Below are 18,029 nucleotides of genomic sequence, written 5' to 3' on the forward strand. Positions count from 1 at the left end.
GTCACTGGCTGCGATGTGAGGGTTTGGGTGGAGAGATACATACCTGTAACTCTGTGTACTGAACACACAATCTTATCATGTCATCCCTACCTTCAACTGTTCCCCATCATCCACTTAATCTCAGGCAACCTTTTTTCTACTCTCCTATCCCTCCTCCATGCACTCGACACTCTAATCATCTTGAATTACTTTCTATTCTCCAAACATGCCAAACATTCAACCCTCCAAGCCTTTGAACATGCTGGTCTCCCCTTTAGCGTGTCCTTCCCCCACTCCTCCACACAGAAAACTCCTACTATTTCTTCACGATTCAGGTCAAATGCAACCTTCTCTGATACCTTCTGTGATGCCCCAGTCAACATTAGCTACCCTGTACAAACCTCTCCTTTGTCACTTATTACAGTAGAAGTTATGAGTACAGCCTCTGGGGTCAGAGAGACTTGAGTTTGAATCTCAATGATGCCACTTACTAAGTGTGCAACTGTGGTAACCAGCCTGCAAGATGGCCCCCAGTGGTCCCTACCTCCTGGCATTCATATCCTAGTGTAGTACCTTTCCACACTGCATCAGGGTTGGTCTGTGTGACCAGTAGAAATGGTATGTCATTTGAGATTAGGTTATAAAAGACACTATGGCTTCCATCCTGGGCTCTCACTCTCCTCTTCTTCTTTGCTTTGGGGGAAGCCAGCCGCATGCTGAGCAACCTTATGGAGAGGCTCATGTGGCAAGGTACTGAGGTTTGCCAACAACCATGTAAGTGAGCTTGCAAGCAAATTCTCCAGCCCCAGTAGAGCCTCAGATGCCTGTTAACATTTTGATTGCAGCCTCGTGAGAAACCTTATGCCAAAACTACCCAGCTAAGCTGTTCCTGGATTCCTGAACCACAGAAACTGTGAGATAATAAATGTTTGTTTTAAACCACTAAGTTTTGGGGTAGTTGATTACACAGCAATAGATAGGGATGGTAACAGCCTAGGATTTACAGTAAGAAGATTTGGGTTCAAGTCCAGGCAATAGTTCCTACTAACAGAATAACCCTCGGCAAAGCACTTAATCTCTGGAACCTCAGTTTCCTTACTTGGAAAACAAGAAAACTGAGACTATAATAATATACTACAAAGTAAAAAGCATCCTAAAACTATATCCTGAAACTAGAACATAAGATACTCAAGCTAGAAATAAAGTTTGTAGCAAAACAAATCTGATCCCTGTGGTACTGAGGTTCAGCTATCCCATCTAAAACAAGCAGAAAACTCATCTGATAAGCGATATAAAAAAGGAGATTTTCATGGTCTTTGAATTGAAACAAAATATCAGGCTTACTTCTAAACACTCAAAAGATATGGAAAAATGCAAACTGTAACCTACTTACCTAAAAGTAAAATTTGTATCATTATTTCAGATTTAGGAAACAAAGACTATATAGCCTATAAGTTTAAAAAGCTGAAGGTCTACTCTATTCAGAGTAAAATCCTTTATACCTCCCTATATCCCAGGCCTGGCATTGGAATGAGGTACACTGAGCTTGCTGTGCACCAAACTGCTCTCTTGCTCAAACAAGTGAAGGTGTGGGCCGGCCTGGTGGCGTAGTGGTTAAGTTCACATGCTCTGCTTCAGCAGCCCAGGGTTCACAGGTTCGGATCCCAGCATGGACCTATATACCGCTCGTTAAGCCATGCTGTGGCAGTGTCCCACATACAAAATAGAGGAAGACTGGCACAGATGTTAGCTCAGGGCCAGTATTCCTCAAGCAAAAAGAGGAAGATTGGCAACAGATGTTAGCTCAGGGCTAATCTTCCTCATACACACACACACAAAAATACATATGTGGGATCACACTAATGTGGCACAGCTGTTCCTGGGCATTAAAGACAAGAAGAATGCAAAAACAGCAAAGGAGAGAGAAAGTCTAAAGGCTTAACCATTATTAAAATATGCTGGTTTTCAGTTGCCTCTAGTTGTACTGGTTGTAAAGAATTGCGGCAGACAATCAGATCTCCGCAGGAGGCAGGAATCTCTCAGCCAGGCCACTATATACTATACATATAATAATCTGCCTAGCTAGCAGAACTCTGACTAGGCTGCTAGGACAATGCAGTTTAAGAATGGACCAGAAGCGGGCCAGCCCCGTGGCGTAACGGTTAAGTGCGACTGCTTGCTACTGGCGGCCCGGGTTCGAATCCCGGGCGTGCACCGACACACTGCTTGTCAGGCCATGCTGAGGCTGCGTCCCACACACAGCAACCAGAAGGATGTGCAACTATGACGTACAACTATCTACTGCGGCTTTGGGGAGAAAAAGGAGGAGGATTGGCAGTAGATGTTAGCTCAGGGCTGATCTTCCTCACAAAAAAAAAAAAAAAAAAAAGAATGGATCAGAAGCTCTATCTCTCTGGCCTTTCCCTACCTTTTAACTACTGCTGGCTACTTTGATGCCAAAGCCCAGGAATGACTACGTGGTCTGCTGGTACTCCATATCTTTGGATTACAACAGCAGACATGATGCATACTTCAATGCATACTTCAGGCCTGTTCTTTTTTTTTTTTTTTTTTAAATGTTTATTTATTTATGTTTTCCCCCAAAGCCCCAGTAGATAGTTGTATGTCATAGCTGCACATCCTTCTAGTTGCTGTATGTGGGACGCGGCCTCAGCATGGCCGGACAAGCGGTGCGCCCGTGCACGCCCGGGATCCGAACCCGGGCCGCCAGCAGCAGAGCGCGCGCACTCAACCACTAAGCCACGGGCCGGCCCCTTCAGGCCTGTTCTTCACGCAGTGTTCCTAAAAGTGATAATGAAGATATGTGCAGAATCCAAATTGTGGTTTGTACTTTTCCCCGTTCTGGAAAGATGTATAAATCCAGGCCATAAAATGCTCCCTGATACTTCTTCACACACAAATTTGTTTTTCCTGAAGTAAAGTATAACATAGAAATTTTGTGACTATAAATTTCCTATCACTCAATTCTAGATTTCCACATATTAAATGAACCATGATACTTACACATAGAGATCCATAGGAAACTCCTTCATCATGTGTGTTACAATAAACTCTACCATCAGGTCTGAATGAGGAAAGAAGAAAAATTAGATCAGAATGAAATTCATTCTCTGCCTGTGAGTTGGAAAAAAAGCCTTCTGAGTACACCTTGCACTCACGCTGAATGGCATCCAATAACCACACCTTTATTCACACGCACTTAAATATATTTTATACAAGGCACTTTTTGCAACACTTTTCACCACCTGCCATTTGTAAATTAACAAGAAAATTAGTTCACTCTCCTACTTCCAGAAGGATACCTTGACCTGCCAATAAATTCAGATACAGGGAGATTTCATTGTACAGATATTTCATACCATGGCACTAACGCAAAATACCAGAGGGAAATCATATTGCTAAGAACCGAGAGATGAGGCAAGAGAGAAGAAATTATGGATCACATCTGTGTAACCAGAGACTCAGCTCTAAAGCTATGTCAGTCTATCTCACCTCACTATCACACTCAGTTTGTAGGATATTGACTGAAATAGTCTGTGGGGCTTTGGGTCAATAGAGGCTTATTACATAGTCTTAATTACTGTTTCAAAAATCAAGTAGATTTAGGAACTAGAGCTGAATATCCAAGTGAAATGGGATTAAGAGTTCAGATCATTCCCTTGAGGAAAATGCAGAATTCTGGGCAGACAAAATTACCTAAGATACAATCCTCTACCTGTCAGCTCTATCCGACTTATCTCAGCTTAATTTACTCAGAGGAAGTTTCATACGTCTGAACCTTGAACTTCAAGCCTCCTGACTGGCTGACACAACAATGTGGACCAAGAAAGGGAGGAAAGAATTTGAAATCTTGATCAGGAGTAAAAGATATTTTACAAATATAAATCACGTACCAAGCTTAGACTTAGCCGTTTGTCTCCCTGGAAAGATCTTTTCCTTTGAACAAGAGCACTCTTTAATTAAGCATTCTATTCACTGGGATTGCTTTATCAAACTCAACAATAAACATAGTTTTGTAGGCCAGAGAAGAAACATAACTAGTAACTTCTTCTCCGAGAAAGAAGCACATCGACCAGTGACCATCCCTTATCTTAATCATGAAAACTTGTCATTAGCTCAGAAAAATACCAATTTTGATGATACTCACCCAGTACCGCACATACTAAAGGACGGCAGGGAAGGTTCTTGTCTGCTGCCTTCTTCCTGTGTCTCATGGGCTTCACACAAAAAAGAAATGAAATTAGTAGACACCTGAACTGACATCCAATGGCTCATCATCATGTTTCTCATGCAAATAAAATCACTACTACAGAGAAGCTAACTTTTCTTTCTCTTTTGCTAGTGGTGGGGGTGGGATGGGCCAGGGAGAACTTGTAAATGCTTCTTAGTTATCAATGCAGGCCTGTGAGAAAAACACAATTCACAGCAAGACGACAGCCCCAAAGGGCACTGGAGCTTACTACAACAGGAAAGCTGTTGTTTTTACTTTGATTTTATCTATACAAATGACATTACTAACAACAAAAGAGGTATACTGGTATTTTTCTTTGATAAAATAATAAGAAAAAGAAGAGGAGAAGACGACAGTGTAGAGGCAGCAACAGCAGCAGTTGCAAAAAACAAAAGAAAGTTTCAAATATAAACCTCAATGTGATATTTTTTAACATACCTCCAGGTTTTAGGAAATTCCCTGATCCTTCACATGCTATTACTCCCACATTTCAGATGAATAAATCAAAGTAGTATCTAGTCTTAACTAATCAAAGATCATACTACATTTTGAAAACAAAAGGACTGGGCCCATCTCCTTGTTGAAATCTATGTTACTGATACATTCTAATATTAATGCCACAAGTATAGGCTATGGATCTTTCCATCCTCTCTTGAGTACGAGATAGCTCCATGACACGCAAAAAATCCCAACAACAGCCATGTGTCTCTTGAACAGCAGTCAAGCAAGAGCCCTTTAGCACAACATTCCACCCACATTTGTTCTAAGTAGGATCAATTTCATCCTCCCCGATCCTGCCAACACAAAAAAAATTTCCTCTAAGAAAAAACAAGAAGCAAAAGTCACACCTACCATTCTATGTAAGTTTACTCGAAAATTCATGTTGTCATCATGCAAAAATGCATTGGCATACTGATCCTAATAAAAATAAAAATATAGAGAAAAAGTAAGGAATGAGAGCTATACTTAAGAAACTCAGTTTATAATCTTTCGCACTTCATACAAACCCTGGGACTTTAAGAACCACTTTCAAGGACCAGTTGGAGAGCTAATGTCATCAGCCTAGAGCCTTTATGTCAAACCCCACTTAAGCCATGAGATTTTACTTGTGTGTAATTTCCCAGTGTGTCTCTAACTGGTCAAAAATCTCTAAGCAAATTACAAACAATAAAAATTAAGGCACAGGGACTTGAGGCAAATGCTGAGAGGAATCTGTTTTCCTATTCTCTCTTCCTTCCCATCTGCCTAAGGAGCCTGCTCAGTTTGTGACAGCTTGAAGGTTTTCATAGGGGCTGCCTGATGCATGTGCAGGCTCCACATGAGGATCTACAATTAACAAGAAAGGTCTGCGCTCTGCCGGGAATGGGCTTGGCAGAACATGAGAAAACTGCTACACAGGCAGCATGGCAGCAGGCAAGACCCCGTCTATCTCTGGCTTTGCTGAAGACTGATGGAAAATCAAAAACCTCTCACCATGGATCAGTAAGAAACATCCCTCGGCCCTTTCCCAACACCTTTTTGGAAGATCTGACATGTTTACAGACTCCAATTACTAGGAACTGTTACAATTTGTGAAAAACAACTCCTTTGAAGATTTTCTTAGAAGGATTTTTGAAAAGCAATTACACCAGGCCCACTTCTAATAAGCAGCTCTTCTATAATCAGCTGCCCCTCACCTGGTGAAAAGTAGGTCATCTTTTCACAGACAACATAGAAAGGGAAAGACTGAGAGAGAGCTCTACTCCATGTAGACCACCTTTACTATTTTTCTCTCTTTTTTTTTTTTTTGTGACGAAGACTAGCCCTGAGCTAACATCTGATGCCAATCCTCCTCCCCTTTTTTTTGCTGAGGAAGATTGGCCCTGGGTTAACATTGTCCCCATCTTCCTCTACCTTGTATGGGACACTGCCACAGCATGGCTTGACAAGCGGTGTGTCAGTGCATGCCCGGGATCCAAACCTGCAAACCCTGGGCCGCCAAAGCCCGAAGCAGAGCGCGCGCACTTAACCGCTGCGCCACCGGGCCGGCCCCTACCTTTACTATTTTCCTTAAGAAAGAAAAGATCAGGGCCGGCCCCGTGGCTTAGCGGTTAAGTGCACGTGCTCCGCTGCTGGCGGCCCAGGTTCGGATCCCGGGCGTGCACCGACGCACCGCTTCTCCGGCCATGCTGAGGCCGCACCCCACATACAGCAACTAGAAGGATGTGCAGCTATGACATACAACCATCTACTGGGGCTTTGGGGGAAAAAAATAAATAAAATTAAAAAAAAAAAAAAAAAAAAAGAAAGAAAAGATCAGAATAAGGAATAGTGAAGGGGGAGACCGAAGCTACAAATTTAGCTCTAAATGACTTAAGTTCTGCCATACCTGTGTTGCCACCAATATCCAGGGTGAGTTCAGGCCTAATTAACCCAACCTAAAGTGCCTCCTTACAAAGCCGAAGCACCTCTTCGTTCTCCCCTTGGGCTTCTGTTCTTCACCAAACTGCAATGAGCCCAACTTTACTCACTTTCCAATTCTTCTTTTTGGCTTTTCTCTCCATCTGCCCCAACAGGAAACCTGAGCTCCTTTTTACATTGAAGGGGCAGGATTATTTTTTCTAAAGAGGCTTAACTCTGTTGTTTAAAACTCTTAAGAACTAGAATCCTCCAGTTCTCAATTATAGTAGTTACCATATCACAATTCACTATTAATTCATGCAGTAAATACTAACTGAGCCTCTACTATGTGCCAGACACTGAGAATACGCTGGTGAAGGAGACAAAGTACCTGCTATTAGAGCTTACATTCTAGCAGGATGAGACAGACAATACAAAGGGGGAAGATTTTCTCCCCCAGTCTTTAGGACCCCAAAAGTCAAGAACCTGAGAAGAAGGGCAGAAAAAGATAGCACTTTGTAAGAGATTAGCTAATACCAGAAGACTGGTAAGACCTACCTCTGCAATACATGTAAGGATAATCAGACAGAGTTTGCCGCTGTGAAGCCGGTGCTCATCTGTAGAGAAAAATAAACCTTTCTCTCTAAATTATCCAGACTATGTTTCTATAGAGAATGAAGATGTGTATTATCAAAAAGAACATTCACACTACACTTTCTCTCCCCACAAAATTCATGAATGAAAATCAAGGTTCTATTAAAGTACTTCTTGCTTTTCTTCTAGGCAAAAGAATTCTCCCAGAAGAGTTTTTTTTTTAAATATTCTGGTAGTCTGATGGACAGCCAACTACCTTCCTGAGAGCCATCTAATTATTGTTATGGTTCCTACTGTCATGGCTCAAATCAGTGCCATGACCTTTGCTTTCGTATCAGCCCTTTGCTTCTGAATAGTCAGGCCCATTCCCTTTCCCATCCGGCCCCCACCACCCACCAGCTTATAAGCACCACCATCCATACCCATTTACCACAATATCCAGAAAAATTTTTTTAACTGTTCATAATAAACTAGCAGTGGAATCAGAAAGAAATTAACTGGAGACCAGGGTCCAGCCCATGCTTCTCCTTGCACTGTGCACATTTCCTGTGACCAGGAAAGCTATGAACTCTTGATCATTCTTCTTCCTGCCAAAGTTATTCACTCTACAAATATTTACTTAGTACCTACTATGTGGCAGGCACTGTGCTAAGCACGAGATATAGCACTGAACTAAACAAAGATCCCTGGTCTCCCACAACTCACCTTCCCTTTATTAAAAAAGATGAAGGCAACCTTGATAGCAGGGCTCTAAGCCCACACAAACGACTAAGAAAGAGCTCCTCCATCACTGCCAATTACCAGAACCATCAAAGCTTATTTACTTTCCAGAATCTTTGTGGGTGAGGGGGTGAAATGGAGGTAAGAAGAGGGTCATACCAGCATATCCAAAACAGACAAATGGCTTATGATATTTCAAATTAGCTTTGACAGGACCCACACTGAAGTTCATTCCGGAGAAAAGATCTATTAATAGATTATAGTGCTATAGAAGTGAGCTAACAGAACTCACCCTTACATTAACCTGCTACTTCCTCAAAGATGGAAACTATCAACTAAAATTTGACAATTAGAAGGCATAATGGGGGTTGTAGTCTAGAAATACATTCACTTCTCCTAAGAGATAGGCAGTGCAAAAAGAGTAATAATGATAATACCTATCTGACATTCTCCATAGCTTACATCAGAGCCCCTAGGCAGCCAGAAGAGAAATGCCCCTACCTATGCAAAACTAGATTCATGAGACTCTTCTACCTATCTCTAGCCACAGAGTTTCTCTGGCACTATCCTCCCTTTCCCCAAAAGCTGATAAGCAACTCCCATAGAAAAGCTGGCAGCTATCTCTCCACAAAAAAACAAAAAGTGTTTCTGAATACAAAAGTAAGACATATTCCATTAAAACATATTTTTTAATTCAGAAAAGCATAAAAAAGGACAATAAAAACCAAATTAATCATACCATCCAGATGTCATAACTCTTAAGACTTTGGTGAATCAACTTGAAGTCTATACATAGATATACATACATATTTTTAATATTTTTGCCTAATGTCTATTTTTAAAGGTTGAGCAGATACTCCTTTAAGGTGACAACACTCAAGTCAGAAGAACCTCAGGAATAAAAGGCTTTGAAAGCAGAGCCAAATCAAGGGAATGATAAACACAAAATTCTAGACAATGGAGAGAAAAGGAATGATTGAAGAGGAGGGGACACACAGGTAGCTTCAACAGCATTAATAATTTCTTAAGTTTGGTGGTAGATTTACATATGTTAATTTTATTGTTACACTTTAGAACATGCTATTTATTATACTTATTATATGCTTTATAACTTAATATTCATATATATTAAAAGTATATTTTTATAGGTATCAAATGATAGATATATAATAAAGAAGAAAGAGATAACACTGGGGTGGGGCGAGGAGCGGGGGAAGCAGAGCCAAGAAAAAGTTGCTTCTATTGCTTCTAAAAACATAACAAGACCCTGTTAGTCAGGGCACGCAGAAGGTCAGGGGCTTAATAGACAGGAAGAGAGCTGGGCCAACGAAGACACACAGGAGCCATTTTTCAAATTAATTCTTCATCATACCTAACTTTGCCCCTTGCCGTATTTAGGCTGCCTTTTGGCAAAAGACCTAACTCACTCTAAGTTTAGAGAGACAGCCTGAGACCATCTATATTGCAATTAATCTGCCCTCAATTTTGCCTTCCATTTTATGTATGGCAAAGTGACCAGGACAAAGAGGCTTATATAATCATTTAAGCGAAAATTGAGTTCCAAGGGCTTCAATTCACTGTGTTATATCAAGCAAAGCTAAAAGTACATTTTCAGGGTCACATCTATGCAGTTTCTCTCTTCTGTGGTTGCTGTGATATTTCTAGAGAAAGGAAGAAATTATCCCTTTCCATAAAGGAGAAGCAATGGCCTCAGGAAGCAGTGATACACAAGAGTCTTGTTATTCTTGCCTGTCAGATCTCACCTGCCAAGTCTCAGAGGTTCACCATTTCTGCAGCTCCCAATGGACTGCTCTATGTTAGGAGTTTGTGACATGGACTACTTGCATCTGTCTCATCCCTTTATACAGCTTTCTCTCTTGAAAGAGCACACTCTTAAGGCATAACAGAAGAAAAAATTCTAAGTTTGCAAGGCAGAACTCTCCAAGAGCTAATGCAGTATGTCTGAGCATAACAGGGTTTAGATTCTGCCCACCCAGGCTGCTTTTAACTCTGACAATTCTTCATTTCCCGTATTTACCTTTTAGACCTCTATCTCTGTCTACCAATGTTTCCTTCTCACTCGAAAAGCCCCCAAATCCTGGTCTTACCCTCTTATGCAGCTCTTGCCTTTCAGCTCCATTCTGGAATTCCTGAAAACTCTCATACCAGAAACCTGCCCAGCTCACTTGGCATATCAGAGCCATCTAAAGTATACTTTATGCCTAAGGGAATCTTAAACCACCTCACAAACATGAACCATAATTTAAGAACCCAAACTTCAACTACTGAGCAGAGAGAACAGTTGGTTCCTAAAACAGGATTTAAAGATTCTTGAGTATACACCAGTTGTTAGGAGTGATTAACTCTGAAGAACTTAATTCCAAAGGACTTTCACTTTCTAAGTTAACCATTGCTAGAATGTTTTAATTGTTAACAAGTAATATTTCAGTTGCTTTTGTAATTAGGAAAAAAAAAACATTCTAAATGGGAAAAGCCCACTGAATCAACCTGCAGGTACCAAATAAAATGCTAATAAAAATGTTCATTGAAATGCTAGGTGTTGGGCCGGCCCCGTGGCTTAGCGGTTAAGTGCGCGCGCTCCGCTGCTGGCAGCCCGGGTTCGGATCCGGGGCGCGCACCGACGCACCGCTTCTCCGGCCATGCTGAGGCCGCGTCCCACATACAGCAACTAGAAGGATGTGCAGCTACGACAGACAGCTATCTACTGGGGCTTTGGGGGAAAAATAAATAAATAAAATCTTTAAAAAAAAAAAAAAGAAATGCTAGGTGTAGTTAAAAAACTATCAGTTATAAGGGGCCAGCCCCGTAGCTTAGCGGTTAAGTGCTCGCGCTCTGCTGCTGGCGGCCCGGGTTCGGATCCCGGGCGTGCACCAACACACTGCCTCTCTGGCCATACTAAGGCTGTGTCCCACATACAGCAACTAGAAGGATGTGCAGCTATGACATACAACTATTCACTGGGGCTTTGGGGGGAAAATAAATAAATAAAATCTTAAAAAAAAAAAAACAAAAAAACTATCAGTTATGAAAAACATTTTTGGGACAATTGGAAAAACTAAATACTGACTGAATATTACATGACATTAGAGAATTATTGTTGATTTTCCTAGCTATAATAATGGATATCTAGGAAAATGTCTTTAATTTTGAGATACATGCCAAAGTACTTAAAATGTGAAGTAGAATGATGTCTGCAACCTACTTTAAAATGATTCAGCCAAAATAACAATAATACACAGAAAGAAATTTAAAGACAAACAAAATATGGCAAAAGGTTAACGGGCATGGGGCCGGCCCCGTGGCTTAGCGGTTAAGTGCGTGCTCTCCGCTGCCGGTGGCCCGGGTTCGGATCCCGGGTTCGGATCCCGGGTTCGGATCCCGGGTGTGCACCGAGGCACCGCTCCTCCGGCCATGCTGAGGCCGCATCCCACATACAGCAACTAGAAGGATGTGCAGCTATGACAGACAACTATGTACTGGGGCTTTGGGGGAAAAATAAATAAATAAAATCTTTAAAAAAAAAAAAAAAAAGGTTAACGGGCATGAATGATCACTGTACGATCCTTTCAACTTCTCTGTAGAGGCGGCCCTCTGTATTCTCGGGTTTCACACCCAGGGATTCAACCAACCTCAGATCAAAATTTTGTGGATAGGAGGAACTGAACTGGATCCGCAGATGCCAAACCTGCGGATACACAGGGCCGACTGTATTCATTGTACTACGCCATTTTATACAAGGGGTTTGAGCATCCATGAATTTTGGTATCCATGGGGGTTCCTGGAACCAATCCTCTGTGGATACCGAGGGATGACTGTATATTGGAGATTTTTTTCATTTAAAAAAATTGAAGGAAAAATGCTACCTCAGTGTCACCATGAAATAAAAGGCTTATTCCCAGAGAATCTTAAAACTGGGATATATTCCACTTTCATGAAGTACTTAGTCAATTCATAGAGACAGAAAGTAGAATGGTGGTTGCCAGGAGCTGAGGGAAGGAGAGAATGTGGAGAATGGGGACTTACTGTTTAATGGGCACAGAATTTCAGTTTCACAAGATGAAAAGAGTTTAGGAGATGGATGGTGATGATGGTTGCATAACAATGTGAATGTACTTAACGCCACTGAATTGGACACTTAAAACTGATTAAAATGGTAAATTTTATGTTATGTATATTTTACCACAATAAAAAAATAATAGAAATAAATAAAAATTGTGAACACACATATAAATCCAGTATTAAAAAAAACTGAGATATACGCTGGATAAAATTTGCTGGGTTTCCTCTTAATCCCTTCTCACTCCTAGTCCAACTATTCCATTACCTTATCACCAATTAAAAGATCATAGAAAAATCATAAATAGAGGAAGAACAAGAAACCAGACAGAATAAACTCAAACTTTTCCAACATCCATTTCTCTCCCACTTCCATTCTGCATTTCTGGGATGGGTACTGACACTTCTATTTTAAGTGTTAAGAAACACAGTCCCTCTGGATCTCACCTCTTCCTACTGTACTCTACACAACGGTCCTCTAATTCTCACCACAAGCTGATGCTTTCAGTTCTTGTCCTCAAAAGGGAATTCCCTGAAGTGTGCTAATCCCCCCACTTCCCACACAAAAGTTTGCATCCACTTACCAAAATCTGCTAAGAAGACTTGCTAGTTTTTGTAGAGACCAATTTTTTTTTTCCTGTTCTATTTTGAAGTACTCCCCCTCCAGCTTCAGGTTTTCACAACACCACCTATTTGCCATCTGGCAGTGAAAAATCACGGTTTTCCAGTAATCAGGAACATCACCCTGCCCAAGAGGCCTCAATCGTTCATTTTGTCAAAGCTTCCAAGTATTAACGTTGCTCCTTGATTCTAGCTAAGTAGCTGCCTGCCACACCTCCTGCTTCCTGAGCCCCCAAAGTAGTGTGCCTTACCTTTGGTATCCTGCATGACAATAGAGCTATACTTTAAGAAGGTTATCAGTAGATTGCTGGTCTGTACATCTGCATCCAGTGGGAGTTCCACAGAACTTATAACTGGAATAGAACACATGAAATACATTTAGCCTCTAACATATTCCATCTAACACTTCTACCTACATAGCCAATTTGCCAGCAGGCAAGGAACACTAAGCTTTTTCCACAACAGAGAGGGGACCAGTGTTTATCATAAAGCCTTTATCTACTCTTCTTTTTTCTTTTTTTTTGTGAGGAAGATCAACCCTGAGCTAACATCCATGCCAATCCTCCTCTTTTTGCTGAGGAAGACCGGCCCTGAGTTAACATCTATTGCCAATCCTCCTTTTTTTTTTTTCCCTTTTTCTCCCCAAAGCCCCAGTAGATAGTTGTATGTCACAGTTGCACATCCTTCTTAGTTGCTGTACGTGGGACGCCGCCACAGCATGGCCTGACAAGCGGTGCCTCGGTGCATGCCCGGGATCTGAACCCAGGCTGCCAGCAGTGGAGCGCGTGCACTTAACCACTAAGCCACAGGGCCAGCCCCCTATCTACTCTTCTTAGGCCACTACAGCCCTTCCTACTCCCAAGATTAAGCCCAATTCCCTTCTCTTATATCTAGAAGGGCCAGTCTCCAGCAACAGAGCCATTCTCCCAATATCCTAAGAAGGGTATTTTGATTCCATTTCTAGCCCCAGGTAACCCGAAAGGGTTCAGGGCCGTTCTTTTTTTTTTTTAAAAGATTTTATTTATTTATTTTTCCCCCAAAGCCCCAGTAGATAGTTGTATGTCACAGCTGCACATCCTTCTAGTTGCTGTATGTGGGACGCGGCCTCAGCATGGCCTGAAAAGCGGTATGTCGGTGCACGCCCGGGATCCCAACCCGGGCCGCCAGCAGCGGAGCGCGCGCACTTAACCGCTAAGCCACGGGGCCGGCCCAAGGGCCGTTCTTAAAGTCACTTTGATTTGTACCTAAGGGAAAGATCTGTATTGAATATAAATATGCCTTGCTTTGATGAGTCTCCTACTTAAAATAAATGACAATGCATTCCTAATAAGGAGAAATCTTGCTCAATTTTGAGAATAAGTCTTTATTTAGGCTGGAAATACCCAAGATGGAAGGGAAAAGAGTTAAGACAGAATTACATTCAAATTCTACTCCTAATCCCTTCCCTAGTGAATCAGAACCTGAAAAGGAATACCAGACTGAAAACATGTGGACATTATTGATTGAGACAGCCTGGAAACTGAGTTTTATAGACCCAGCTGCTTGCTGTTTTCAAGAGAAACTACCCCTTGCCCCCAGTCTCTGAGATACAGTCCTCATGAACAATGAGGGACCAGACCAGGGCTGACGCACACAGAACAGTCTTAATGTAGATTTCTCAAGTTTCTAAGACTTTAAATTTCACTTAGACATCTTGTTAACTGTTTTTACACTGTCTAAAACATAATATATAAGCAAAGTGAGGCTCATGATGGCCCAGGCAAACTAGAGAATCTATAGCTTTCTGCTGTATTTTTACCCATGAAGACTCAGCTGAGTTTGAGATATTATTCATAATATGTATTCATAACCATAACGGATCCCTCTGGAGTTATTACGATATATGCCGAGAATGTTTATTAACAATGGGAAATATTTGCATATTATGGATCGATAATACACAGCAAGCACAGCAAAAAGCCTTATGAGAAGAAATTAGCATGCCCAACCCTTGGCTGTTTTCCCACAGTTCAGCCTCCAAGAACTAATAAAAGACAAATATGTTTTTTTATGTTGAAATACTAAAAGGTCTTAATTCATGTTACGGGTTAATGACTTGAGACTGTCATTTCAAACTACAGCCTATTTTGAAGCTCAGAACCTAGAATCATTCCCTTGTCCGATACAAAGAGGTATCTAACTGGTAAGTGGGAATTTTTTTCCCAGTCACAATGCAGCAATAACTGGAAAAATATCTTATATAAGATGTAGAAATATAGAAGTATACGTATTTTTAGTTTACCAGAAGGTCCTTTCATGCCAAGGCTGAGTTGTCAAATGTCAAGTCTGAGCTGAGAACAAATGTTAAATGTAAACTGCTATCTTTTAAAAATAATGGTTCCAGGGGGCCGGCCCAGTGGCGCAGGCGGTTAAGTGCACATGCTCCGCTTCGGCGGCCCGGGGTTCGCAGGTTTGGATCCCGGGCGCGCACTGACGCACTGCTTGGTAAGCCATGCTGTGGCGGCGTCCCATATAAAGTAGAGGAAGATGGGCACAGATGTTAGCTCAGGGCCACTCTTCCTCAAGAAAAAAGGGGAGGATTGGCATCAGACGTTAGCTCAGGGGTAGTCCTCCTCACAATAAATAAATAAATAAAAATAATGGTTCCAGTGACATACCTTTAAATATAAGTGGGCTACTGAGCACCACTATAATTAAAAAACAAAATCTGAAAACAAAGCTATAAAACTTAGGACCCCTACAGAAAGGAAATGAGTTAGGAGAGAGGAAAAAAGAACAAAATAGAAGAGACAGAATAAAATCCCTCACAAAATAAAATCTCCTTCCTAAGGAAGAGTTATTCCTTGATCTTCAGCTTCATAATTCTTCCCAGCATAATTCTTTGTCAAGAGAGAGAGTCATTTGCAAGTGGGCTGACTCCATCTTCCCACTAGAAAAAATAAAAGCTCACTAGTTGTAGGTAAGTAAGCACAAATCCTGCCATTGCATAATCAAGTGTGTGGGTGGAAGTGCTCACAATGAACAGTTTGAAAGGCAGTTCTCTGGAGCATCCAAACCCAACATCACATGGAATTCATGGAACACACACACACACACACATATATATATATATGGCTTTTGATATCCATGGTAACCAGGCAGGCTTCAACCTTAAAGAGAAAGAACAGTATTTCCACTGGATTATTCAGTGACTTGAATAAGCAGAGACAAGTAGGCAATTCTTACTACTTGCTCCATGTCATTAAGATATTTTGGAATTTGGCTTTCAATTCTAACCCAATTTGCTACCATAGACTTGAACATCAATGACACCTCCCTATCACGCTTCTGTACCAGTATTGCTTGTATTACATTGAAATGCTACTGCCACGGGTACTATATGAAAATTTAAAGCAGAGAAAGCAGATCAAAGAAGGTCATTTCACATACAGACAGTAGGGAGGCACAAGAAAGGATCAAAGTTAGATATCCTGTACTTCTTTACCCAAAATGTGGTCAACATTTTAGGCAAAACATCAAGTATTAACAAAGACTATTTTTAGGTTAACATACTCCATCAAACAATCAGCTTACAATAGGACCAACTCAGATGACACAAAGTTTATTGGGCAAAGTTCATAATTTCTTTTCTGTTACCTTTTCCTTAAGTTCCAGCCATAAGATCTATAAAGTGGACATTTTTTTTTATTTTTTAGGGAGAGAAGTCTTAAATACTCACCAAATTCCCAATTATAACGCACTCAAAGCTCACTGTTTTCTAACTGGGAGTGGCTGGCAGACACGTAACAGTGAGTAAATCCCAGGTTCACTTTCTCATTCATTTATTCAACAAATACTCACTAAGCAATGACCATGCCAGGCACTATGCTGGGCAGATAGTACTGAACAAAATAAATGTGGTCCCTGCCTGATCCATGTCTTGGTTCTTAGTCTCAACTCTCACTCTCCTTAGCAAACTACTTCTTTCTCTGGCCTCAATTCCCTCATTTGTCAAATGGTAACTTGAAATAACACTACTATCTTACGTTTATTTCAGTGAGATATTCATAATGAAGATCTCATCTGAGCCTCACAAGTATCCTGTGAGTTTGGCAGGACAGGCATTACTGACCTCGGAGGTTCCTTTCAGATCTAGCATTCCATGATTCTACAACCATTCCCTGAGGAAGACAAGCTGGAGTTATGTAGCTTCTTACACAGAGAAAAGCGAATGACTATCTTTTCCAAAGTTTTCTTTGGAGCTTCAGGGGTCCTAAAGGACTGTACTTCAGACAATTTCTTAATTGAAAGAATTAACAACTGTATTCTTCACTCAACATAGCTACGCTCACCCTGAAAGATTTAAGATCATATTAATCAAGAAAACAAAAGAGGCGGTGGGCTTACCATCAGAGGAGGGCGGTGTGGTCCCAAGTGGTGTGGCTGGGGTTGCTGGAGCAGGACTGACAGGGGTTGTCACCAAGCCCATTTCTGGATGACTCTGAAAGAGAACACAGACGAGTAAGAAAAGAGATAAACCAGTTCTGAGTATTTTCTACTTAATATCCTTTCTAGTATTCTTGGCCTCATAATTAGACAGAAAGCTCAACGAGGAGGGACTACTTCTACATTTAGTTCCCATGAGTACTTGGTTATTACTGACGCCTGCTAAACTATAAGAAGCAGCTCTGTGGGCTACTTTTCTTTAAGCAACTAAGTTGCTATTACATAAGTTTTTCTGTAGAACCACACAAATAAAAAACTGGGGTAAACAAATACACAGTATTACTCTACAAAAAAAAGGCATTTGCAGTCATATCTGAACCTCAGATGAACCTAAAACACATCTATAGACCGTTCTGATGACTATATAGTTGACTAATAAATACAGGTGAGCCAAGGGGATAACAGGTATTATAAAAAAAACTATGCAAATGGCAGCCTTCCTGCTCCACAACAAATAAGAATGTATAGGGTGAGGGGTCAGCCCCGTAGCATAGTGGTTAATTCAGTGTGCTCCGCTTAGGCAGCCTGGGTTCACGGGTTCCGATTCCAGGTGCAGAACTACACCACTCGTTCGTTAGCCATGCTGAGGCGGTGACCCACGTACAAAATGGAGGAAGACTGGCACAGATGTTAGCTCAGGGCTAATCTTCCTCAAGCAGAAAAAAAAAAAAGAGTATATAGGGTGGGGAGGCAGAGACAAGGGGGAGACATCCGTTGGGTATGAGTGGCAGCTACTGCTTTCTCTTCCCCAACAGCTTCATCAGCCTTTTATCTTCCCCACCTCTTCCTTTAAAATCAGTTACAGAATTCAGAGAGCAGACAAGGAACATAGTGAGAATAGTGGATAAAGTCTTTTATATTGTTAGTCGTGAAAAATAAGTGTTCTTCCTCCTAGGCAGACCCCAAACCAACACATTGCTTT

General features: G+C 41.3%; 1 protein-coding gene across 8 annotated transcripts in view; it reads right to left on the reverse strand.

Moving 5' to 3' along the window:
- Window positions 1-18,029, reverse strand: part of ARMH3 (armadillo like helical domain containing 3) — a 190,645-nt gene that overhangs the window by 132,670 nt on the left and 39,946 nt on the right. For 6 of the 8 annotated variants that reach the window (XM_087432488.1, XM_087432490.1, XM_087432489.1 and 3 more), the window contains exons 14-19: window positions 17,009-17,102; window positions 12,874-12,975; window positions 7,169-7,245; window positions 5,084-5,149; window positions 4,148-4,217; window positions 3,004-3,064 (exon numbers count right to left, since the gene is read on the reverse strand). In XM_087432488.1, the coding sequence (XP_087288614.1) occupies window positions 3,004-3,064; window positions 4,148-4,217; window positions 5,084-5,149; window positions 7,169-7,245; window positions 12,874-12,975; window positions 17,009-17,102 (470 nt within the window). The remainder of the gene's footprint in view (window positions 1-3,003; window positions 3,065-4,147; window positions 4,218-5,083; window positions 5,150-7,168; window positions 7,246-12,873; window positions 12,976-17,008; window positions 17,103-18,029) is intronic. The other 2 variants (XM_087432486.1, XM_087432487.1) reach the window with 2 other exon arrangements.

The sequence above is a fragment of the Ceratotherium simum genome, chromosome 6 (genome assembly GCF_057802395.1).
Source record: "Ceratotherium simum simum isolate JZ-2026a chromosome 6, ASM5780239v1, whole genome shotgun sequence".
Lineage (NCBI taxonomy): Eukaryota > Metazoa > Chordata > Mammalia > Perissodactyla > Rhinocerotidae > Ceratotherium > Ceratotherium simum.